The sequence below is a fragment of the Varroa jacobsoni genome, unplaced genomic scaffold (assembly GCF_002532875.2).
Source record: "Varroa jacobsoni isolate VJ856 unplaced genomic scaffold, vjacob_1.0 scaffold_77, whole genome shotgun sequence".
In the NCBI taxonomy this organism is placed as follows: domain Eukaryota; kingdom Metazoa; phylum Arthropoda; class Arachnida; order Mesostigmata; family Varroidae; genus Varroa; species Varroa jacobsoni.
The window spans coordinates 35,714-59,659 of NW_019212979.1; the positions used below are offsets into that span (position 1 = coordinate 35,714).

The following is a 23,946-nucleotide window of genomic DNA, read 5'->3' on the forward strand; positions in this document are numbered from 1 at the left end:
TCTGCGAAACTGTGCGAAAAACCACACTATAAGGTGGAGTCTATATACCGATTCAAAGAATACTCCAAGTAAGACCTCCACCAAATGTGAGTATTACTTGAAATAGCGCCGACGCTCGGGAGAAAACGCCGGGAACGTTTCCAATAGAAACTACCAGGTCCATTAAATTGTTCTGTTTGAAACTTCAAAGGCGATCGTATACGTGATAAACTAATTGAGGCAAGATCATCTGTTTACATGAACTCTCGACAACTCCCTACAATGAAGCTCTAGAAAAGGAAGCTTAAAGAAAAGGAAATGAACACTCGTGAAAATAAAGCGCGAAACTTTATTGTTACCTAGCCTGAAAACTGTTTACTCTACAATCTTTTTCTCTTGCGTTCATACAAGTACGTTCAATGCTATATATACGATTAAATAGACAATTAGCTCACCATATGAATCGAAATGTCCGCGTGTCAACGTTTTAGTGCGCGTATTCTTCTAATGACTCACGTCAAGTTGCCGTACTCCCTAAGAGCACTAATGTTAATTGATGTGAATTCTTTGTATACATGTCGACTAATAAATGAAACAAAAAAAAGGACAGGTATTTATAATGGAGTAATTCCTGCTATGCAAGTAGTAGGCATCTGTCCTTGTTTGCAGTGTTTTTTTACCTTCCCATATTTAGGTCTATTCTATCCTATCATGCCAGCCATTGTAAGCCGAAAATTTATCTTTGAAGTTTCGTTTTATATTTACAGGAGATGGGAAATTATATTGATACGAGACACTACAAACCATATGGCAAGTTGAAGCCAAACATCTCGTATGATTTTTTCTGTGGGATCGAAGCCTAAAGCCGCGTCGTAAGTAACGTCGCTATAGGGTTTTACAGAGACGAACCCTAAGCATGTATTAAATGAACTATACATATTTATTGAATTATTATACATTTATAGTAGAGACGCAAATGTGCCCATAAATTTTTTTTTCTCAAAACAAGCAAGTAAATGTCTAACTAGATGTATAAAACATCCCATTCTGTTCCACACATCTTACGAATACTATGAAAGCGACGTCAGAACACTTTGTTAAATGTATTATTTATTATATGTGTTTTTATACTACATTCATTCGTTCGTTGGCACTGTGGTGCGATGACTAAAAGCCTCATTATAAGTGATTATAACAATACTAACAGATCACAAATAATTTGCTGCTTCTGCGGGCGCTACCGTTTCCGGTCACAGCAAACGTTGTTTTGTCAGGCTTAAATATACAGGACTGTGATACCGTCCAAACATCTAATAATTATAGATTTCTAATTTGTGATGCCTTCATTTTGTCGATTGTATTTTTCAAGCTAATGTCCACTGACATCATTTTTCAGTATGTTCACTGCGTTGTCTCTATAAGACATCTACAGCAGTTCCTGCGATTCGTAGTCGTGTTTGTTTGTTTGCCTGTCAATAGCTACCTCATTTACTTGATAAAAACACATTATTTTCTAAGCCGTTTTGTATTTGTATGTAGAGTTAAAGTTTTCCCGTTGGATGTTGACGACGTCCATATTTGAATCATGAATGCCACGAATGCCCAAGAGCAAATCAAATACACGCTCTATTCGAAATATTAATTCTGCTCTATTTGTAGAGGAAAAAAGAAAGCGTTCTATGTGCGTTTTACATGATCATCACTTTGTTTTAAACACCGAACTTTGAAGTAGATGCACAAAGCTATCCCAGTGGCTGCGGATATACTCGAAAGTTTTACCATTTCCATATAACTATAACTTCTCAGCGCGATATAATATTCGACACATCGGCATAGTTGAACTTGGTCGGACACCTCTCAACAGCCTACAGCTACGAGGCTCAACATATAAGCTTTACTACAACACGCTGCAATATGGTCGTTCGGCTTCACCAGGTAAAGATCTCAAGGATTTAGCACAAATGAAAAACTGGTGTCAACAAGCAGATCGAACTGACCTTACTAGAGGACAAACTATGGATAAATACAAATCGGACGCACCTATATGATTCATGAGATGATCGACCGACCAGATTTAACAACTTGTAATAGTTTCTACTATATTTAAGTTTTAACCCAACTATCGGCATAGGATGCTAATCTGTTTCTCTATTACGGCGTAGGTTACCTAAGCTTTGTTTGTTGTCCCAGGTCACCTTGATATTCCGTTTGTTCATCCTGGCATCACACTGGTCGACTAAGAAATATACAAGACCTTAACATCCTGGCCTTCGAAGGCCCGTTGTCGCCGTAGGTCGGAACGTATGAATGCTGAAACGCGGTCTCTGACGTTAGACGAAAGATGCGAAAGACTATCTAGGACGAACGTCCGAAAGAAATCATTTTTATTCAATATGCAATGGGGCCTTAAAGTGATGTCTAGAGACTGAACTGCTTAAAATTTGCTATTGACGTAAGCGCAGAATACATTTTGCTGTTATGCTGAATACTTAATTGATCCGCGCTTGCTTAATTAGATAAAACTTCCTTCTAAATATATCTTGTTTGTATTTTTATCTGTACCTGTCATAGCTGTTCCGACAACAAGTGCAGTTGCTAAAGCTAGATTTGAGGGTACATCGCCGAAGGCACTTTCGATTTTCGTGGCACCGAGCGTAAACAGGATTCCGAAAATCTGCGCAGAAGCGTTTAATAAGCCTGAAGAGGTGCTTTCAGGCTCCGGATAGGTCAGTTCTGATGACAACTCAAACCCGATAGGTAAATAACCCGTCATGAAGAAGCCTAGTGTAACACATTCGCATGAATTAAATTAGTGATAAGGACGGTCATTTTTGTTTGGTTCAACTTAATTGCGACCTCTAAGCTACAGTTTTGTTCTTTGATGCTGTGAGCAGTTACTCATAATATGTCTTCAAAAAAACCAACTACACAATATTAAGTTGTTCTACTCACACAAACACATCACAACAACATGCGTTCATCAATTAGTGCACATGTTTCTAGACGTATAAAACATGTATACCTATGTAAATACAATGCACTTATTGTTATCTACTACACTTTTCTTCTATGCTTTCATTCGAATGTGTTGCGCTTAATACAAAATATTAAGTTGAGTCATGTTTAATTCATTTAAATAGTACCGAGAGATGCGGTGGTTAGGAAGATGACAGGCACTGATCGTGTTCGCAGGACAAACGTGTAAACGAACATTAATAACGTCGATAGAAGATAAAGGCCAAGCGTCACCTCTTTGAACTTCTTGCTTTTGTCTAAGATAACCCCACAGACGACAGATCCAACCATGCCGGCGATGACGATAGACAAACCCATAAAGCCGATCGTCGTATCCTGGTTCTGAAATAGTGGCGTACACGAAAACGTAGCACAATTAAAGGATATGACTAAATTGGTTTTCACAGAAGATCCATATAAGCGTATGTGTTAGGTCTCAGATGTCCCGTTACTAAGTGGCACTTGCCACTGACACCACTATTCGAAACAGGTGGTCGGTCATCCGTTAGTGCGATGTCTAGAGACCATGCCGAGAACTGCACTACCGCTAATCAAACTCTTGCAGGCCCGCTTCCATAATCTCTAGTGTTTACGGCCTGATACTGTCGTAGAGAAAGATGATTTTGCTTTTGTTTTTTTTGACCGGGTCCAACCTGTTGGATAACCCCGTTCACTCAGGAATCAGGTACAGGATCTTGTTTTTTTCGAACATGCTTAGTGTACGCGATCCGTACAAGCCTACCAAACGTAAGTCATTGTCTTTTTAAGATGGAGATTTGGTTGGAATGTGGACTCATGCGTATCTTTTGGAGCTACCCGTTGAAGGCACTAATTCTCGTCACCGATGGCCATCTGCGTAATTCTGGATAATTCAGACGATTTCCGACTGCAACTACGTGTTACCGAGCTGTGAAGGGGCAATGAGGAACCATGTTTATTTGTGCTCCTCACTCAGTTTGAGGTACCCAGGTCCCCAAAGCTTTGCTAAGTTCCATAGATCTGTATGCATTTCATGTTTTCGTACAATTTAAAGCAGTCCTTTTAGGTAAGTTCCGAATATCTCATTCGGCTTCGGCAGTTCTCTCTGACTTCGGCGAAGTGAAAAATAAAATAGGTGTCGAAAGTGCAGTTTCGACATAAAATTACGTCAGTTACGCACTAAACTTATAATGGACTAGTAGAGGAAAGAAATTATTTTCGAACAGTGTATAGAGGTAAATAGGCGAAGATACATAAAGGAAAAAGGAACATAAATGAATAGCCCGCTATTTCTTATGTTTCAACCGAATAGATTCTCAAATGTAAAAAATGGCCGATGTAACACGTGCTTTATAGATAGGTAAATCGTCAAGAGCTATGTAAGGAAAAGGCAATATTAAAATCAATACTATTAATATAAGCACATTAAATAAAGGTTGCACTATCTATGCAATACTCACTGGCAAGTATTGTGAGAGAACTTGATTAAGCAAGGTAGAAATGGCATAAAAAACTCCGACATTGACACCGTAGGAGAGAAGTAACAGGACATAGGGAACGTTGGTGGCCAAATGTCGAAGTGTTTTGAGGTAATCAGGGTCAAAATCGTTTGAAATTTGAGCTCTGTTTGGAGGTATAGCGGGCTTCTCCTGAAAACCTGTTAAAGGTCACAATTAACTATTATTAAACTACCATACGTCTCCGAGATAGTTGTCCATAGGCGTAACATTCAGAAAAGTATGTGTGTCACCGAATCGGAACTAAGCCCGATGAATCGATACCCAAATATGGAATACTTTTACTATATCCAGCAAATAATGTTGCCTCTATCGGCAAAATGTAAGAAAAACATATAGTATTGAGTGGTAGAATGATGTTGCTGAAACTAATATAAGTGGGTTAATGATAAAATTGGTTTCGACATACCTATAAAGATGGCGAGTAGCACTATCGTAGCACAGACTGCAGCTCCGCAAAAGAGCCTGAAGAGATTAGCCGCTGTTTCAGCCGGGTCTTGGCCTGACGGTACCACTATCGGGGGAATGACAAAGCTCAGCGCAATACCAACCTGTACAGACCGATTAAATCTTTAGAAGATCGCATTCACCTTTACATTGGAATGATAACAATTGTATCTACTGCCCAAAACAGGGCTCAAAGATTATTGTAATTGCAGTGGGTTTATTAAATACACAAGAGAACACAACGGATTTAACATGGCGTACGGTTTCGTCGCATTGTGGATTTGTTGTAACAGGTTTTTTTTTTTCGAAATAAGTAAAAGAGCACAATTATCAGGATATTGTGCAAGATATCATGTTTTTTGTGTGGATTGACCTTCAACCTACAATGCGAAAGTATAACTAATAAAGTATAAGTAATTAAAAAAAAACATTAAACTAGAGAATCGAGCTTAAGTTGAAATGATAATAGGCATTAACATGTGAAACGTTAGGAAAAGATCAGTAGAGTTAGCTTCTAGCTAACCTGGTTTCCAAAGACTCCAATGGCGCAAGCCCTGGATACCTCTTCCGGACTAAACCAGACGGCTGCCAAGCGTGGGGGAACAGACAGGATAAAAATCTGAGAAAAGGCCACAATAGTTTGGCCACTCATTGAGATCCAGAATTGATCGGGCTGTATACCGAACACCTATAAGCAAACAGGAGTAATTACACAAACCGCTAAATCATTAGCCATTTACAGGCAACAGTTGACTGGTAAATGTCTGATCTTCAGAGTGCATAATTTGCTGCTATTAGATGTATGATAAAATTCAGGTATTCTAATTCTATTCTGTATATGTGCCATGTGTCCTATATGAGCTGTGTGGAAAATCGAACAGGTATTCGATACTGATCTTAGGTGGTCGTTAATAATACCGCTTGCTTTATACATGACTTCATGAAAGGCTCCGAAACTTCAATTTAGGTAAATAACCCCCAATTAACGTCACAATAAGGCACACGGTACGAATAAGAGACTAAAGTACAACCAGCGAACTACATTGAGCTGGCAGTGAAAGAGAGATCGAAAAGGAGGAAAAACTATAGCGTACGATACATGTACAATGAAAACACTACACTTTGCGGTCCATACATCACTTAGTCTGATTAACTTGACATGTTTTGATGTCAACTGCGTTCATTCGAGGCATCGACCAACGTTATCGTAATAAAAACGATGATTAAAGTTGTACTAGACTTTCTATCATCTACTTTTCAAATGTGAGTTGGTTTTGAAGATGTTGTCATATTCTAAATATCTACATTTAGAGGTCGTCCCTACCTTAATCCATGAACCTAACGCAGTTCCGAATGCGCCAATGACGATAACAAAGCGGAGGCCCTTTTTCTCCATAAGCCAGGTGGCGGGAAAGATCAAGGGAATGTAGGACACCGAATAGACGAGAGCTGTCCAATTCACTGTTTCATCGTCCTATAGGAACGGAACGAAAACATCACCAGAGAATAGTGGGACGCCAGCAAATAACAAAAAAGTGGCTTTCCATTATAATTAGACTGGACAGACATGTAACAATAGCAATCCAATTGATACCATGTATAATCCATATTAAGGAGCTTAAGAACTTTTAAGACTTGCGAAAACATCCTGGTTCCTGCTGTTGATCTATTAATTGCTACTATCAATTTAAAATAGTTGTAATATATACAAGCTAGGAAGCCTACGTTACGATTTTCTGTGCTTTACTTCGAAGGTTGTATCTAACTAGAAATCGACACCTGAACAAAGTTTTACATTTGCTAAAAATATCACTCGTTGTGATTTTCCATGTTTATTGAATAAAACCACGTTTCACCAATATAGCTTCGATCCGAGACCTCACCAACTCAAGCATTGCCATAACCTGAAACTAACTTTATTCAAACAGTAAGTGCGTCCCGAGTGGTATATTTATAAGTGTAAACCCGTTAAAGTGTCACTGAAGTATATTACACACAAAAACAGGCTCTGATAGACAAGTCCCAAAAGTGCAGACGTTCACAGTAGCACACTTTTGCATAAGTAAGAGGTAAAACTAGCCGTTAGAGCTCATCTGGATCGAAATCTATTAAAATTTTAAGCCACTTTCGTGAATTCTTAAACTAAATGTTTTAAATCTATAAACTATTGAACATCTTCCAGTTCTCATTCAAATCGTTTCTGGATTTCGTAGAAACCGTGCGAAAAATACTAGGTCTTCAATGGTGAGCAAAAAAATGAGTTTTTAATTTTACGGGAGTTCGTTTAACGCAAAGAGATTCGATAATCCCTTGAATTGCTAAAACTATGCTTGAACTTCCAGCGTGAAACGTTTGTTGTTTCGTTTTGGAACGGACGAGTTTTTTGTAGTGTTGAGGATAGTGAATGAACGCATATCCGTCACAACAAACAGTCCGAACGTTTGACCCGATGTTGCTGACGCACACTTATCATTGCAATAACAAAAGACACAAAACGACTTCTAAATTTCCAATTGCAGATTGAAGTTTTCTAGTTGTGCTTAGAGGAATCTGCGGAAGGAGCAACACTCGCAGATGCAAACAAAAAATCATTATCAATCTCTATTTGTTGATACATGTGATAGCCATAAAGACACCATTCGATAAAATCAACTAAACACTTTTTAGTGTCCTGAATAAAGGGTCACGAAAGATCATCGCTTCTTATATGAATAGGGATAGTCACTAGGCGTTACTAGGGGAAGTGCATGCCTAGCCTTTCAGTTTTTTCCATATTTGCGATCAACCGCACCCGTGTACCTACCTGTATTTGGTAGTGTCGCTTAACGATATCGTGAATTATGGAATATTCTACCCATCCGAAGGCATTGACCATAGAGTATAGGCAGAATAGAAGCAAGATCACATATCTGTAACGGAAAACCCGGGTGACACCCTGAACTGTCCCGTTTGGCTGGAGTCCACCAGACGTCAGGGTCGATGCTTGATCTGTCAAACACAGAAAAAACAGAGAAACACACAAATGACATATCGCGTTTCGTGTGAGGTGAATCATTTTATTGGATGTGGCGAGTATTTACAGTGATCGCGGTCCACATAAATTGTATATCCTGAATAGCCGGCCGATTTGAACGTATGTTTACAGATAAACAAAAAACATCACAATGTGTTTACATATTAGTGACAAACATATTCACGAGATGTTTTGTCATTCAACAACTTCTTTAACATAGTGGTACTATACACTATCTACGTGCACATATGACCGTCATTACATTAAGTTAAGACCTGCCTGATTGAAAATCAAGACAAAGAGTCTTGTGATCACATTCATGCAGTAACATCGTTTTCTCACAATTACTCTGATTATTCAGAATAACAGTCTATCGGCCGCTCAGTTTAACCTATTCGTCTGTTGTTAATAAAAAATTTCGTCAAGAAAAATGACCTCGGATATCGTGACGTTACCGTCAAGCAGGGTGAATGAACACGCGTCTGAACGACTAAATGAAAAAGACCGCTGATACTCGAGTGAAAGGTCCCTGCAGCGTAACACACTTGTTGATTCTCGCGATTTTTTTCGATTTCGTTGACGAATGTTGCCTTGTCACAAGAAGTCAGGATCAGATCCTTTGAACCTCAGCAGCTTCTGACAGTTCTAGTCAGAGCAGTTAGAAAGACTGCGACCCATGTAAGGTTTATGCACGCGCAGCGACCCACTCGGCCCAACTACACATTACCAGCACAGCAGAAGGTTGCCCTACGCGGTAAAGAATAGTTCCGTAGTTTTTTTTAGTTAACCTTGGCTCTATCGGACCTTTTTCTTTATCTATTACCACAGTAATTCCGTGAAGTGACTATATTTAGAATAGATTTGCAGCAAAGACAGATTAATAACATTTTTTGTAAAGAACTATTAATAAAACTGCCTTGCAGAACGAGCACTTACTCGCCGCATATTAACTAACGGTGAATTAATTATAGCACTGCATAACAATATTGGGCCTGGAGGAGTTTAAGTTCAAATCTAAGAAAAAATCTATTCAGATTTGGTATTTAACTAGGTAGTACATATTTACTAAAACATTTGAATCAGATACGTGTTAGGAGAAAAAAATCATCCGAAAATTAACTTCTGTAAAGGATGATCGATACCAGAGGGTCGACATGAAGATCAAACGACAGGCGTCTACTTGTGAAATGATCCATTCTATTCTCATTTGAGTGCGATGATTTTACGAGAGCGTGCCGTCCGAGTGAGACACACCAAACAGAATAATAATTGTGACCAGCCGCATATTTCTATCGTAAATAACGAAAATTGTAGACAGCTTCGCGATTTCTTCTTTTTTTTTTTCTTCTAATTATAACCTACCAGGTATGTCTGGATAGGAGTATTATTTGATTTAATCATAACTTTATTTTAGCGACTGTTCATTATCGATTCTGCAAACGTGTTTCTGTAGATATAAAGCGTCCTGCTTCTCTAGCCTTTAGTATCCGATAGCCGAAACAATCTATTTTGTTAATTCATCATCCTATAGCTTAATTGTTCTCCGATAATTGTAATGAAACAATCAAAAGGTCGTCCGCAGAAGATCCGATCCACCTTTCCTAGAATAACTAGCCTTGCTTGCACATAATTTGGCTCATTGAAAAAGTAGAAATATGGAAACAGGATTCATAGTTATTAGACATAGTTTGCTTCCAAGAGTATTTCTATATATTTAATCGTTGTTCTGTAGATTGTAATCCAGAGCTTTTTGCAGCTCAGCTATCAATTCGTTCGTGAAATGATCGGCACGTGTAGCCGAATTCCAGATGGATAACTCTGATAATCGTAGGGTGACGAGATTCGCTTGCAGACAACTTTTCGTAGCGATTATCGATAACGAACTGTTTGTCTGGCCAGCCAGAGGCTGTATGGAAACATGCTCTAATGCGAAATACTATCATTTCAATTTCAGAACAGACAAAACTATGATAATTTGATCAGGATTGAACAGTTCCAACTTCAGGATCATGGTATGCAGAGAGACGGAGTCAGCAAAAAGACTACTGCTAACAATATACGTTTGCAGACCTTGTCCATAAACACACACACACACCCACACCCACCCAAGTGACCTATTATTTTTTGCCATTTTAGCTATGAGTTAAGATATAACAGTATGTTATAACTTCTAAATAGCACCAGAAACGAGCCATTGGCAAAATGATGTACATGTAACATTGCATCGATGAACTGTTTCGCAAATGAGTATTGCCCGGTTTACGGTAAACTTTGCTGGCTATTTCATTCCGCTTTAAGTGGCCATCATATGGCGTCCATGATACCAAACGCGGCTTACTTTATGGCTTCTGTTGCGAGTCGTTACGTCCCGGCCGTTCAAACGCTGCGGTAACTTTTCATTCAAAGTTCAGCCATAAATGCATTACTCGATAATACTACAATATTAGTCGTTGCAAGCTCTCTTGTACTCGGTTAAAAAGGAACTGGTCCAATCCTTTTCAGTTTTCATAGTTTTAGCTACGGCTTGAGGAAGAGTACTTATAGTGTACACGTCTCTTGTTCCTTGAAAAACTATTATGTTGAACCTTCGTGCACATCGAGCAGCTCCTCAACCGCCTAACGTTAACCACGCTAGTCAAATCTGGGCAGATTAGTACGTTACCGTCATTTTTAATTTACCAATCTTAGTACAGATCTGTTTTGAAGCTGGAAAGGGCGTACTACGTACGACACTGGCAAGTAAAAGTAGTACAAATTTAATAACTTTCTCAACTAAAAGATCTTATCGGGGCGATTGCGTGATTTCCAAAGATTATAGTCTAATCCTACGGTGCGTGGTATCAAAGCAAAGTACGGTGTCGGCTCTATAACGAAATGTAACGCAACGAACCAGCTGCAGCAATGGAACACTGAGGATTCTAACAGTTATTTAGTGCGTTGCAATTACTTGCTACTGAAGCTTGGCAATTGAATGAATGTTCGTTTAACTTTTGCGTGACATTATTTATAGCAAAGTTGTCGAATAAAACCCAGCCACCAAGCTTTTAATTTTGAAAATTCGGGCTATAGACTTTAAATATAAACAGTGTACATGTTTCCTTTCTGTTTAGCAATAGAGATGGATCTTCTCTAGTTGCTGAATCGATAGCCAGATAGCAAACGAATCTAGAAAATAGCTTCAGACTAGGTTTACTACAAATTTCACTTATGCTATCTGTTCTCTCCGGTATTGATTCAGTAGGCCTCAGATTCAAACAAATGCAGCCTTTATTAATATTGAAAGGCGTTGGATACTCACGAGCATAAGTTTTCAGTGATGCTTATCATTCGGTTCTCAAAAAGCTAGACAAGTGTGAAAATACAACCTACAAGTTCTTGAGACGCCGGCTCTTTCTGTTTGTGCTATTGTGATCATTCTTAAATACGATATACATATATAACTTGATTTGTTTTCGTCTTCTATTAATAGTATAAAATGCGCCACAATATACAATTGTATGTATAAGGAGCGTTACGTTTACGACTTTAAGTATATTACAGTAAATACTCGTTCTAGCCCGAAATTGAGTATACTACATATTTTGACGGGCATAAACATAAAAAACCCCTAGTACTACTACAGTGATAATAACAACAATCATATATGAACTTCAAGAATCAGAGTCATAATAATGAGTATCTGAAGAATCTATTTCGACAATTTTTCAGGCTTTAGGTAGCTCGACCGGAAGGGTTGAATTGGAAATTGTACTGATTCAGTTGAAGCTCATAACTTAACTTGTGCAAACGAATTTCTCAGCCCGTGAACGCCATGCATCTAAAAATATTACATTTGAACGCCTATTTTTTCTTTCACCACAGGCATAGTGTTACATATTACATGTAACTGGTTGCTTGCACAGATTTCAGTCAAAAATGTTTGTAACATCTTTCTTCTCTATTCTAATACTCTGCCTAACCTCACTTAGATTTCCTGTTTAGAAGCAATAAAACGCAATACAAGTCGTATACATTCATTTCTTCGTTGTCATGAGATGGCGGTGAATTTTAACGGAAATATTGCCAACAGTGTGTAGCGTGACAAGTTTTTTTCTTTCTTGAGCAAAAAGAAGCTAACCTTTTCGTCCCGAGTAATGGAAATCCAATCAAGGAAAACCCAAATATCACCGATATTGTACGGTAACGAATTACTCTTACCCTCTTAGGTTGAAATCGATATTTTCGCAAGCGCGTATCTGGGCATGCGAAGCTTCTGTTTATTTATATCGAAATTGGCTCTCGCTATATCGCAGTGTTTAATAATTCAGTATGGCACTGTCTCATGTACGCACGAAAAGGTCAACAACATTCAATGGCATTGTTTTCGTGTGGACAAGCTTATTCTCATACGCTTGAAAAACCAATAAAGGCACTTTTCCTTGATAGGTTCTCTATTCGTATCTATTGGTATGCATTACAAAACGACTCGTTGTTTATTATAGTTAACATCTCTTCAGTTATGTCACTTATAGATCGATAGTGGAATAAACACGAGCATTTCTGTGGCAGGTGTCCGTTGTTACAGAGATAAGTGTCTAAGTATGACCGGCCATTAAAAAGTCCAACGGACTCTAAGCCATATCTTTAAAAGGGACAACAAGGCCAAAGCAGTGCTTTCTGCCAAAGATGGCAGTGTTCAGTAATTTGGCATTGTACTATTGTACCCATGAACTGAGCTGCCCTCCAATCCGACGTCGGACGTCGGTAGTTTAGCGTTGTTTGCGGAGTTCAAGGCGACCTCAGGGAAATACTCCGGAATCCCGAATGTTCTCAACTATAGCGATGTTCGCATAGCGCAAACGTAATAGGGAGGAAAATACGAACAAACTGATGTTATTTTTAGCGGTTCCCGTTAGCTGCTTAGTATATTTTCTCGCGCAATACGTTATGAACCAACCTACAAGGTCGTCAAAATAACGTGCAGCTAGATCTTACATTCACAATATTCTGACAAAATGTCTCTTGATTAGTCAGGTAGTGACCTAAGATTCTGCATACATAGCTTTTAAAGGTCTGACATTTTGCACGAGCATTTGCAGTTTTCATCAACTGAGCAGATATTGGACGCGTATCGATAAAGGTGCACTGAATACGTAATGTACAACTGAAGATTTACCGAATTCATAATACTAATATAATAATAATTAGTTTTGATTCGTATGTAAGCCAGGATGCACCTGAGAAGTATTATGAGGTAAGCTAAGGCTTGCTGAGAGACCTAGACTTAAATGAGGAATGTACACTGTTTGGACGCTGAGGTTCATGAGTGCTGATATGAATTGGAGAGCTATCCTATGTGCAATCTGTCGGCTGCAGTTCACTCCTTAATGTTACGACGGATAGTAACCTAACCTAATCGTTTCTCGGCTCAAAATATAGATTCGGTTTAGCTCCAACATGTGATAACGTTTACGGCCGCGGCTAGATCTGTCTTCTCAAAGATGTGACCCCAGAAAATAAATAGTAAACAGCCTCACTTGGGTAAGTGTAATTAGTCAAATAAGCAGCATTCTTCTTTCGGTGAAAAATCAATGGCCAATTAGCAAAGCCTCGTTAGCAAGGAACATGGATCGTCGACCCGCGAGCATCGAACCCAGAGAGCAACGACCACTACTTACGTTATTTGTGTCATCGATAGTGCCCAAAAATAGGGTGGCCGTGACACAACGCCGACGCTGAGTCTAAGTAGTAATTCTATGAAAAGCGTACGGGCCCAAACAATATCCTACTGCCCATTGGACAAAACAACCGTCAATAACGAATCGGTACTTGAATGCTGAGTTCGCGCCGTCGCTGCTCTTCCGAGTCTTCCAACGCTCATATTTGAAAACATAAAGCAGGATACTTAGATTATCGACTTTGTTAACAGATGGACATTGGTTAAAGAAAGATTGAAAATAAGTACATTGGAATATAGTTGTCTCTGTAGGCAATACTCTTGAAGACCCTATAAAGTAAAATATTACTCACTAGCACTCGTCGGCTTCAACATCCAAGCGTGACACTCTTCTTAAACACTAACAATTTCAGCATGCACAAAACCTGCGAACAAGAACTCTGTATGATCCATCCTTGTTCCTGATACCTAGTCAACACTAATAGCGCTCACAAAATAGTATATGCTTTTGTTTTGCTTATTCACCTATGCTGGAATACTGTGCAGTTAATAAATACCAGCTTATTAAATCTATTTATATCAAAGAGTCCAATAATGGTCCCTTGTGTTGAATATCCGACTGACGTTCTAGCAACATCCCTGCACCATACCACATAAGCTACATTTCTGATGGCTGGGAATATTCACAAATGTTTTCGCAGTATTAGAAATCCACTGTTAATACTTGCTTTAACTGGATTACTCAGGAGTTCGTTCGTTTGTTGACCCACTTTTCGAAGTTCCTGTGATATATTTCAATCACCTGCTGACTCGTCAGTGTTACTGCTCAAATTGTGTGCGGATACACGTTCAGAATTATTCACAGCCATACCCGTACAACACGACATGTTTCGAATATTCCATCTGATACTGCCGCTAAGCATTCCTTAAGATTGCCACACTGATTGGTCCTGGGCTTACTATACCTTATTGATAAAAGGTCCCGAATTATATGTTAGAATTCAGACGGTATAGGAACAGCTGTGTCTACAACTTGAAGAATCTGTCTATCACGTAGGACGACGTAATTTGTTGTGTGCCACTCCTTTTCACTCATTATAAGGACAACAAAAAACATTGTTTCTTGATAAACTTACCGAGGCTGCCCTCCATCTTCTAAAAATCCTCGGTCGAGAAGCAGTCGAGGCAAATCGTGTTGGTAGGGGGTACCCGTCGTGACGATTCTTTGCGAGTAAACACGAAACGAAGTGACAACCCACATGCAAGGCAAACAAGGAAGTAGATTAAATGGGGGTGTCGTTATTCGCTAAGCGTGCTATAATATGGCCTATACTGAAACCCAATTTCGCTAGCTATCTTTGTTCTTTGTCGAAGCAACTCAGCAGAACTACTTCCCAGAACACAATCTGGGTAACAATCCACGTAATGGCTGTTTTTCTAGTATTCGAGTCATTTGATTGTGTCATTTCCCCTGAAACTATAATCTTGATGCTTGAAACTTAACGACCCTTTGACCATTAGTAGTGGATGGTGGCCACAGCATCACGGATATTTAAATGTAACAGAGGACATAATCTGAGATAAAGGCGAATGAATCTATACTGCGTTGCTCTGTTCCGGGTACGGATGGTAGTTTTCATAGCGTGCTCGCGTTCTTGGACGTCAGAGACGTGCGCAAAGTGTACGTCTTCGTTTTATGCTCAGGTGCTCAAGCTAAATTTCAGGTATGCTGGCTATACTTGGTGTCATAGAAGTTGACCATCATTTTGCAAGACGGGTCAACACAACCCCTGACATTTCATTGAGTTTTAAATGCATGTTAAATGTGGTCGGGCAGAAGCACATTTCGTCCAAAATTAGTGGTCCGAAAAGAAGGTCAGATGGCCCTCATGCCTCGTCCTTTTTAACACACATCGAAGTTCAGGGTTGTGAGTCCGGTCTAGTATATAGCACACACGGAAACATAACCCGGTAACTATTTATGCCTACGTGAATACGTTTTTATTTTGACTTTGTCGTGCGTTGGTCGTGAATACTGACAAATTTATTAACGCCGTCGTCCAGTTTATATATGTTTATATGATCGATCGTCGATAAGTTTAGTTTCAAGCAAGTTTACAATAGTAAACAGCAGACCTTATTTAATAGCCCCAACGTAGGAGCCCACTTTATATGCACTGATAATCAACGCGTATCTTTCGATAACTTGGTTTTTATATTTTAAAATAATTGCACTCCACACACACGTTAGCGTAAAATAGATGTGCTCTGGTAAGTTTAACTTAATTAAAGCACTTACACACAATCAATGGCACAAGCAAGCTGAATACCGAGTTCAAAGAGACAAACCCGTGGTGCGCGTCATAGTCACTTTCACCAGTTAATACTATATACCACTCATAGCAACTCGTGGGTTTATTTTTGGGAAAAGAAGAGAGTTGCTATGTGTTGCGTGTCAAACTGCGAAATTGCAACAGGCGTTCGGCTACGGCGACAAAGATGGAACAGTCACAATGTGTAGAGGAGTGCAGCGAATGTCCGACAATTGGCTAAAACGAACTGAGTTTTTGGGATTGGAGTAAGGAACCAACGACTGACTCTGTGGCCGTTCGAATTCAAGACGTTGCGACGTACGGCGGCAGACAGGAAGAGTCCGCGATCAAACAACATTCATCCAATCGCACGCTTGCCTATACGCCGTAACGAAGAGTGCGGAATACGGAGATCAACCCTCTTCCCTTTATTTGAAGAGGCAAGCCTTGTCGTATGTCAATGGCACAGGCGTTGAGATCTATAAAGTTTTGTTTCGAGTAGTTATTAACAATGTACTACTACCAGTGTGATTGTTTGGTTGGCATGAATAGCATTTTCGTTATGGTGGAGACTTCTATTCCAAATATGCAGCGCGAGAGAGTCTACGTCGCAATTTTACCAGGATTTACGAGCCAACAGTAGCTGCCGATTACACTTGCCCACTAAGGTCAGTGGCCAGGACTATGCTTTTGAAAACTTTCGTTTTTTTTTTTTACATAACATTTGATTGTGGACGATTTTGTACGTCTGTGAGATATCGAAAGCATGCGTGTCCGAACATCTGCGTCATGATAGAAAATAATCTTTGGCGCACGTTTCTTAAGAACAGTATACGTATTCTTTAAGTCTCTATTATCTTAAACCTTACAGATGATGGGAGCTGTCTCTGACTAAGAGATGCTGACAATTACCAAATAACTTTGAATTTGTTCAGGTGTGTTCGCGTATAAGAATATATCAATCCAACGAAATCTCTGAATTACATTGTGCCCTCAGAATTCAGTTTGCTACAATACAATTAAAGCGTTTATCGAAATCAGTTGGCTGATTAAGCTGATAAATAGACACTGTGACGTGTGTGCAAAAACCACAAATCGGGATGTTATGAGCGGAAAACATAATAATCGCTTTCGTTCAGCGCGGAGTACAGGAGTAGCGTTATGTAATAGAACAGCTTTGTGACAAAAAGTTTCCTATTATTATTATTATTTATGTTAGAATTGTGTTATTTAATAATTACAGTGTATAACTTGAAATAAATCAGACGCGCTATATTCTAGCCTCATATACCGCAAGCACAATGTGTTTACATTTTCAAAGAGATCATTACATCTGTAAAAGTTTAAATAATGCTTATACTATTATTTCTAAACCTTCTTTAGCAGATTAAAATCCTATAGCCTGCCGGAACATCTTGCTTTTATTGTCGTATATTAATCTTAAAGCTTTCTCAAATTCATTTGGCCATACGAGACACCAAGCAAGACCACTATTGGACAGAACTTGGACGTACTGGGTTCTTTACGTCCGCTACCGCTCTTCGACATCCCATCAGATGCCTGGTGTGTTCTTAGCACAAAACGATGTCTGTCCACGCTCGGATTTCAACCCAGACTACTACGTGTTTCTCAAGCTTTGCGCGGGACAACTGTAATCAGAGAATGAGTATCTAGGTTTTAGCCAACGCTAGAGGACGCGAGATTATTTTCTGCCATTCAAATGGAAAGAACACCAAGGATGAATTTTGCGACTCTACAGAAGAGACTTGAGATACTTTTTGGAAGGAAATAAGGAGAGGGCGTTGTTTACTAAAAACAATCACCGTGCTATCATAATCTTTGACGTGCTTACCCTCCTCTCCTTTCCGCAGTGAATCGAATCGTTGAAGTGTAGGTCTGTCGTCAATGGCTGGCCTGTGTGACGATTCATAAGGCCACCTCAAATATTGACAAACATGCCACTATAGTCCGATGTACATTTGTGTGTGTATTAAATGTGATAATGATACTGAAAGCGCTAAAACTGCCATTTAGAATAACTGAACTTGTTTACTTACACAGATCTAATGATAAAAGATAATAAAAAAAAATTCGATATATCTTTCTCCCTTTGCTCATAGGCACATTTAATGAAGTTAGTACGTAAACAAAGGCAGGTCTGCGCGAATCGATTTGAATTGTTTACCTTGAGCCCCCATCCTCACTGCTTCCTCCGTACTAAAACTGTGGGGCAGTGCTTGACTGACAATAGCTCACTGAACTATAACCATCATCAACAATGAGCACAAGCTACTCGATCAATTAAATACAACCGCGTTTATTTGTTCTGCAGGGCAAACATTGTACATTTTAATTAAATAGGTTTAGTCCGTTCTCGGATGCTAACAAGTAGGGTTCGCCGTCTGACAAAGCAGAGCACTGGAAACGGTGTGAGCGCCACCGAGCGCAAGGCGTTAAATAATGCGTGCAAAATGTTGTTAATGAATGAATTGATAAAGAACAGTCGTTTATATTGTAGCCAGCGCGTTACTGTAAAAGATTGTCCAGTACAAAATTAAACCAGCGAAACTGGTATTGTGATTACCTAAACAAAATAAACTGCCGATGGCGCGAAAAGTAGTTTCATGTAGTTCAAAAGACAGGAGATGGCGTGCTTTAGCGCCTACTGAGATTGGCTATCGAGATTATGCGCCTTCTCATAGAAATGTAAGTAACGGAGCTTCGGAGCGACAGCGAGCGCACTCGTCGATTTCTCATTCTGTGATGACCATGATCGAAATCCGCGTCGTTACGATTGAAAACTTGCTGATTTATCAGAAGGCGAACGCAGTCCCGAAAAAGCCACCGTGGTCCAGGTGCGAACGGGTCAAGTAATTCATGAAGGTAAGTTTTCGACCAACACAACAATGTGTTTCGATTCCAATAATCTAGGAATCTGAAGCATTGGACACTGAGGCTTTTTTAGATGAAGCAAACGCTCGTTTATGCGAATAATTATGCAAGGAGGTGACCCAGTAGGTGATCAAACTTCCAACATTTAGGGATTACTATAGCTGAGCGAAGATCATCTTATATACCATAATGCTTATCCGCTTTACGTGTACAATGCCCCTAACTTTTTATAAGGCTTATCACGTAAGCAAATGAACGAGGTAGATACTGGCTATTATGCAAGGATACGATTAGCCGGTTGATCGCTAATCCATGCCTGTCACTCGTAAAGAACCATCCATACAGCACGATAGGAAGTTGAAAAATGGAACAATGTATGTTTTCCTTACCGGACAACCAGAGGAACGGAAACTAAGGTAGACGGCCTGCAGCGAGTAGCCGGTGCGCGGTATTCGAAATTCAAGGTCGCGCAGCACGTGCCTCTAGCCACATTGTGTAAACAGCTCACGAATCAGCTTGGCACATACTTGATTTGGTCAGATGTGTCCAATGGAAAAATATTTTACCTCATTCTTAATTAATATATATTTTATAGCTCCTTGTTTATAGAGAACTAGAGACGAATAATCAGGTTTCTAGGAGTGAATGTTGACTACACTTGTATGGTTTTAGACAAAGCTCGGAATTCTGCTATGTGGTGTTGATAGAGGATCGCACATGCTAACGATATCAGATAAGTTTGACCAAAGGCGCGTTCAATTTGAGACGACGTATAGCCGACAGACCAGCGTCAAGCCAGCCAGATCCAAAATATGCAATTCGACACATAGTGATCTGAAACAAAAAGTACAATTGATTTCGATCAGTCTCAAAAAAAGTTCGATTCTGAGAAATTTCCACCTTCCCACAAAAAGGACGGCGTTATCTTTCGCAACGATTTTTTAGTGTGGGCATCGTCATAACGTGTTTTCGAGAACAGCTTTTAAGCGCAGGACCAATTAAGTGCAGTCCGTTCGACGGCACCGTATCACTTCAACCGAAGACAATAAGAACTGTATGAAGCAATAAAGATGTCGACTGAAAATCGATAGACAATGTATATTTACATCGTTAACTGATGCCATTCAGCAGATCGTTGAAAACACCAAGAAGATATTAGATGTGACAGCCCACCTGCACTTATACCTAATTTTAGTAAAAACCAAATATATCGTTCGTATTCTTAACATTATACTTGCCCGTATATAGCTAAAAATTTTATCTGACTGACTGATCATATGTATACATAGCTGTTGCTATGTATTATTAGCAGAGCTTTCCGCGAGCAACTTACCCTGACCGATGCTGAACTGCGCGAAAACGTTTTTTGACTAGCCAGCTTTGCAATCAAGTAATTGTCCGCAGAAAACAGGCCGAGTACTGCAAACTATAGGAACAACACACGCGCTCTTGCTCGCTTCAGCCTGCATCAATACCGTACACAAACTCCACTCAGCTGATCGGTACCGCAACCGCCGCTCATCACCAGAAAGGACCGCTAGCGAACGAGTGAAGGAACTAGGGGCATGCAGTTACTTGCTCCAAATCGTATAGCATTACTAACTGGCCGGCCCCGTTGCGGCTTCAGGCCAACCGGCAGCCGAGACTAAGAGAGTTCAAGCAGCAGCTAGCGCCATCTTGTGGGTGTTCTGAAAAGCTTAGTCTAGCTGCCTTAAAAACTGGATATCAGGTAGCGGATGAAGCATGTAGCACATTGTTTCGGCCTGATAGATCACTTCTGACACAATTGACAAACCAGACAATTCAAATGAAAATAAATAGGACTACTTTCTTATCGACTATATATTGAATTTGTGCAATATAAACTACTCATATGTTGCTATGTATGCTATCACGAGCAAAGCTTCTAGACCGCATTTCTTCCTTATAGTTTATAGTGAGATATCTTCGTAGTCAGAATACGAATACTAGAGCCACGTAAAGAACTGGCAAAAGCCAACGCCTATTTTTGCCTGAAGACAGACAACTTTTAGATAAAAATAGTCCACATTTTAAGACAATCCGCTGTTTAGGAAAGTTGTAGGCCAAAAGTTGTCTTAAGTACAGCCATTCAATAGTAACTAACGACTGCTTATTACCAGATTCCCTGAAATGCGGCAAGCTCATTTTCGATATATTGCTCTAGTTATGTAGATGATTGCCATTAGGTAATCAGGTTGTGGAAAGCAATAATCCAAGAATCCTTAATTGGACTAACTAAGACTAAGGTGCGACTGCACGAAAGTCACTGATAGAATAGCTTTACTCTGATATAAATGTAGAAATTTGTTGTCATGTCTCATTTAACCATTTTCAATGTGACAACGTAACAGATAGTTACGTGGTAACAACGAAATCACAAAGCAAGTTAACTTTGTTCGACTACAGTTTACCTCAAGTAATTAATTACGTAACTGAGGTTCATGTATGTAGAGCCCGATTCGAGACAGCAGCCTAATTTTGGGCAAACATGATTTTTCTATCTACGACACGTGGCAATTATACATATCCACTGTTTCGCCGGCGTCTTCAATAGTAAACAAAAAATGTTTCTGGTTTAGCGATCCGGCCTCAAATATTCTTAGCAGCTATTTTTAGACAAAAAACATTTTCTCATGTCAGTACTTAGACAGTAGGCTTATTTTTTTTAGTATACTTTTTATTAATTTGCGGAACACCACCTAGCTCTATAAATACCACCATTATGAAACTGACACCGTAAAAAAAATGAAAACCATTCGCAGTGATTTTTGAATCAGTAAAAATGAGCCCAAGGATACCAGTGTAGAGGAACAGGAACATATATAGCTTGCACTATTTTCGCGAACTGGAAATCCTGCCCCATATATGGGTAATGTATTGTTGCTAGAGTCTAAAACCATAGAAGGAATTATTTAAAATCGTTACATAGAATAGAGGACTTTCTGGAGCAGCAGCTAGATATGTATTCTTAAATGGTTTAATTTATACGATAAGGCAAAAGTTACAATGTCTGTAAAATATTGCTATCAGTTGCCCAATACAGGTTTTTCGGGCCATTTAATACCATAGCCTCAAAGACCAAGTTGCTTTTAATAGAAAATTTTGTCGATGAGGCCGATCCAATATTATGACTTGGTGCTACGCGTGTACGTGTACGTGTGCGTAGGCGAGATAAAAGAATAAACGGAATGATCCTTGGTAGGGCCAATAATTTATCTACGACCTCCAATTGTTACGCGACAAGAACAAAAGGCACACGACATCGAAGCTAATTTTATCCCAAAAACGAGTAAAGTGACATCAGAGAAGAGTTCGTTCTTATGCCATTATGTAATCGACTTGCCAACCGGGCCGCCAATTTTCCTGTATATTAAAACATAACAAATCGACATATTTATTGACTGCATTACATTTGCCGCAAACAGCCAATACGTTTTATTGGATTGAGCGCATTAACATTTGACTATAAAACAAGAAATGGCTTCTTGTTTGTATTTGCTTTGTTTTGGCGCGTTGAATTTATTAAATCAATAAATATGAAGGGCTTCTGATTATACGTTAATCGTCCGAAAAGCAAACAGAAATTTTCCACACTTCACTCGCCTGGAAAGCATCTATAGACGATATCGACGCAGAGCTAAGATACGATAGTGTATTTGTCATATCGCGGTCCTAGTAACTCGTTTGCCTCCGTTCCAATATACGAACCGTATACTTTGATTGAAATAATTAATGCCTCCACGTCAACCGGAATTTACCTCAGGGTGTGAGAACTTTCTGTGGAATAGATCACGGTGTAAAAATCTAGATTATTATTATATGCTCGAAGACACTATATACGATAAAATATAGCCGTGGTATTATCTTTAGTAGCAAATTCACTAATTAAAGAAGTCGCTTACCCTAAATTCATTCAATACCTTCTACAAATGTTTTAGCAGACAAACCTGCTCAGTAATAGCTTTTTTATTGTGTTTTATTGGCATGCTTTTTTACGACTAGTTAGTAAATACGTCGGGTGTTCTATAGAACTTTGGCGAAGAAGAATTTTCTAGTAAGTTGGATGTGTCGCAGTGTGCAAAACACGGCTGAAAGCAACGTTTGAACAAGTTCATCGAATGTGGCAGCTAGACATCTTAAGAGGTTCAAATGTAAACCCAATGGAAATTGGCCAAATCCCTGAAACATTTCTCTTCTGTCCGCTGGACGCTTCGAGATGATAACGGTAAACTGAAGAAGCTGGTTAACTGACTCGCTTTGAGAGAATTCCAAGGTGGTATTAACGTAACGCGGATATCGCAACATACTGGAAAGATAAATGTTAAAATATACAATAAAAATTTAAATATTTAGATTTAGTAGTATTAGAACGGATGTCGTTCGCTAATATTTTCTTTCCCGTGATTGTTACATTTTTATATTAATCGATGCCATATGCATTACGCTTTTCGATACTGAAACGGTTATCTCTGGAAGATCCGAACAAACATAATCACCGTTCTATAACTCTAATCGATGACCTCTCACGTGGAAATTGTTCTTGCAGTTACTTTATTTACTTCGTACACGGTTTATTTTTTTAATATCCTATAATCATAGCATTTTGGCGACCTTTTGCAGAGCCTAAACTCCAACTACTGATTTCGCTTCATACATATCGATCTACATATGAACGTGTTTTCGAATGGAGCACTCTTCATCTGATCGATTATATAATAAAACTGTAAATAAAGTATAGGTTTCCACCTACTCGCTCAGAGGCAATACGATCGTATTTAACGTCAATCGATACGTTATCTTCCGCGCTATATAGTCAACGGTATATTTTAATGACTAATTATGGGCCATTTTAAAAAAAAAAAACACAATTTTACAAATCGCTTAAACTAGGTCATTGCAGTTCGTAAGATTACGGCGCCAGTCCCGTTGTTAGTATAGTCTAAATAAAATGGGAGTTTCAATCGACCAATGCCCTAATCTGTGTTTAAAGCCCCACCGAATACGTAATAGCTGGAAGATATTAATTCAGCGGGGTTTACTTAGGCAGCTTTTTATCTCTGAATTATGCCTGAATAGATAATTAAAAAAAAAAAACACATATCTAACATGCAGTAT

General features: G+C 39.2%; 1 protein-coding gene and 1 long non-coding RNA gene across 3 annotated transcripts; one reads left to right on the forward strand and one right to left on the reverse strand.

The window, feature by feature from the left end:
• Positions 1 to 314: 314 nt before the first annotated feature.
• Positions 315 to 20,623, reverse strand: HisT (Histamine transporter). Of its 2 annotated transcripts, none has more exons than XM_022838357.1 (10): positions 20,144 to 20,623; positions 14,743 to 14,829; positions 7,741 to 7,925; positions 6,262 to 6,411; positions 5,461 to 5,625; positions 4,900 to 5,041; positions 4,434 to 4,630; positions 3,123 to 3,336; positions 2,542 to 2,760; positions 315 to 2,289 (listed from the first exon to the last, which is right to left on the reverse strand). In XM_022838357.1, the coding sequence occupies exons 2-10, from the start codon at positions 14,756 to 14,758 to the stop codon at positions 2,216 to 2,218; spliced, it is 1,362 nt and encodes a 453-aa protein (XP_022694092.1). In that variant the 5' UTR covers positions 14,759 to 14,829; positions 20,144 to 20,623; the 3' UTR covers positions 315 to 2,215. The 2 variants fall into 2 exon arrangements, with proteins under 2 accessions (XP_022694092.1, XP_022694084.1); XM_022838349.2 differs by lacking the exon at positions 20,144 to 20,623 and adding an exon at positions 15,906 to 15,997.
• On the forward strand, positions 16,498 to 18,537 carry LOC111263360 (uncharacterized). Its single transcript, XR_002682179.1, has 2 exons — positions 16,498 to 16,586; positions 16,790 to 18,537. It is a non-coding gene; the product is annotated as an uncharacterized LOC111263360 (long non-coding RNA).
• Positions 20,624 to 23,946: the final 3,323 nt, after the last annotated feature.

Excerpts from the sequence above, each read along its gene's own strand:
- HisT (XM_022838357.1), bottom strand. Across the intron at positions 5,626-6,261 it reads CGTTAGGTTCATGGATTAAG|GTGTTCGGTATACAGCCCGA; the intron begins GTAGGGACGACC and ends GTTTGCTTATAG. Across the intron at positions 3,337-4,433 it reads TTCTCTCACAATACTTGCCA|AACCAGGATACGACGATCGG; the intron begins GTGAGTATTGCA and ends CCACTATTTCAG.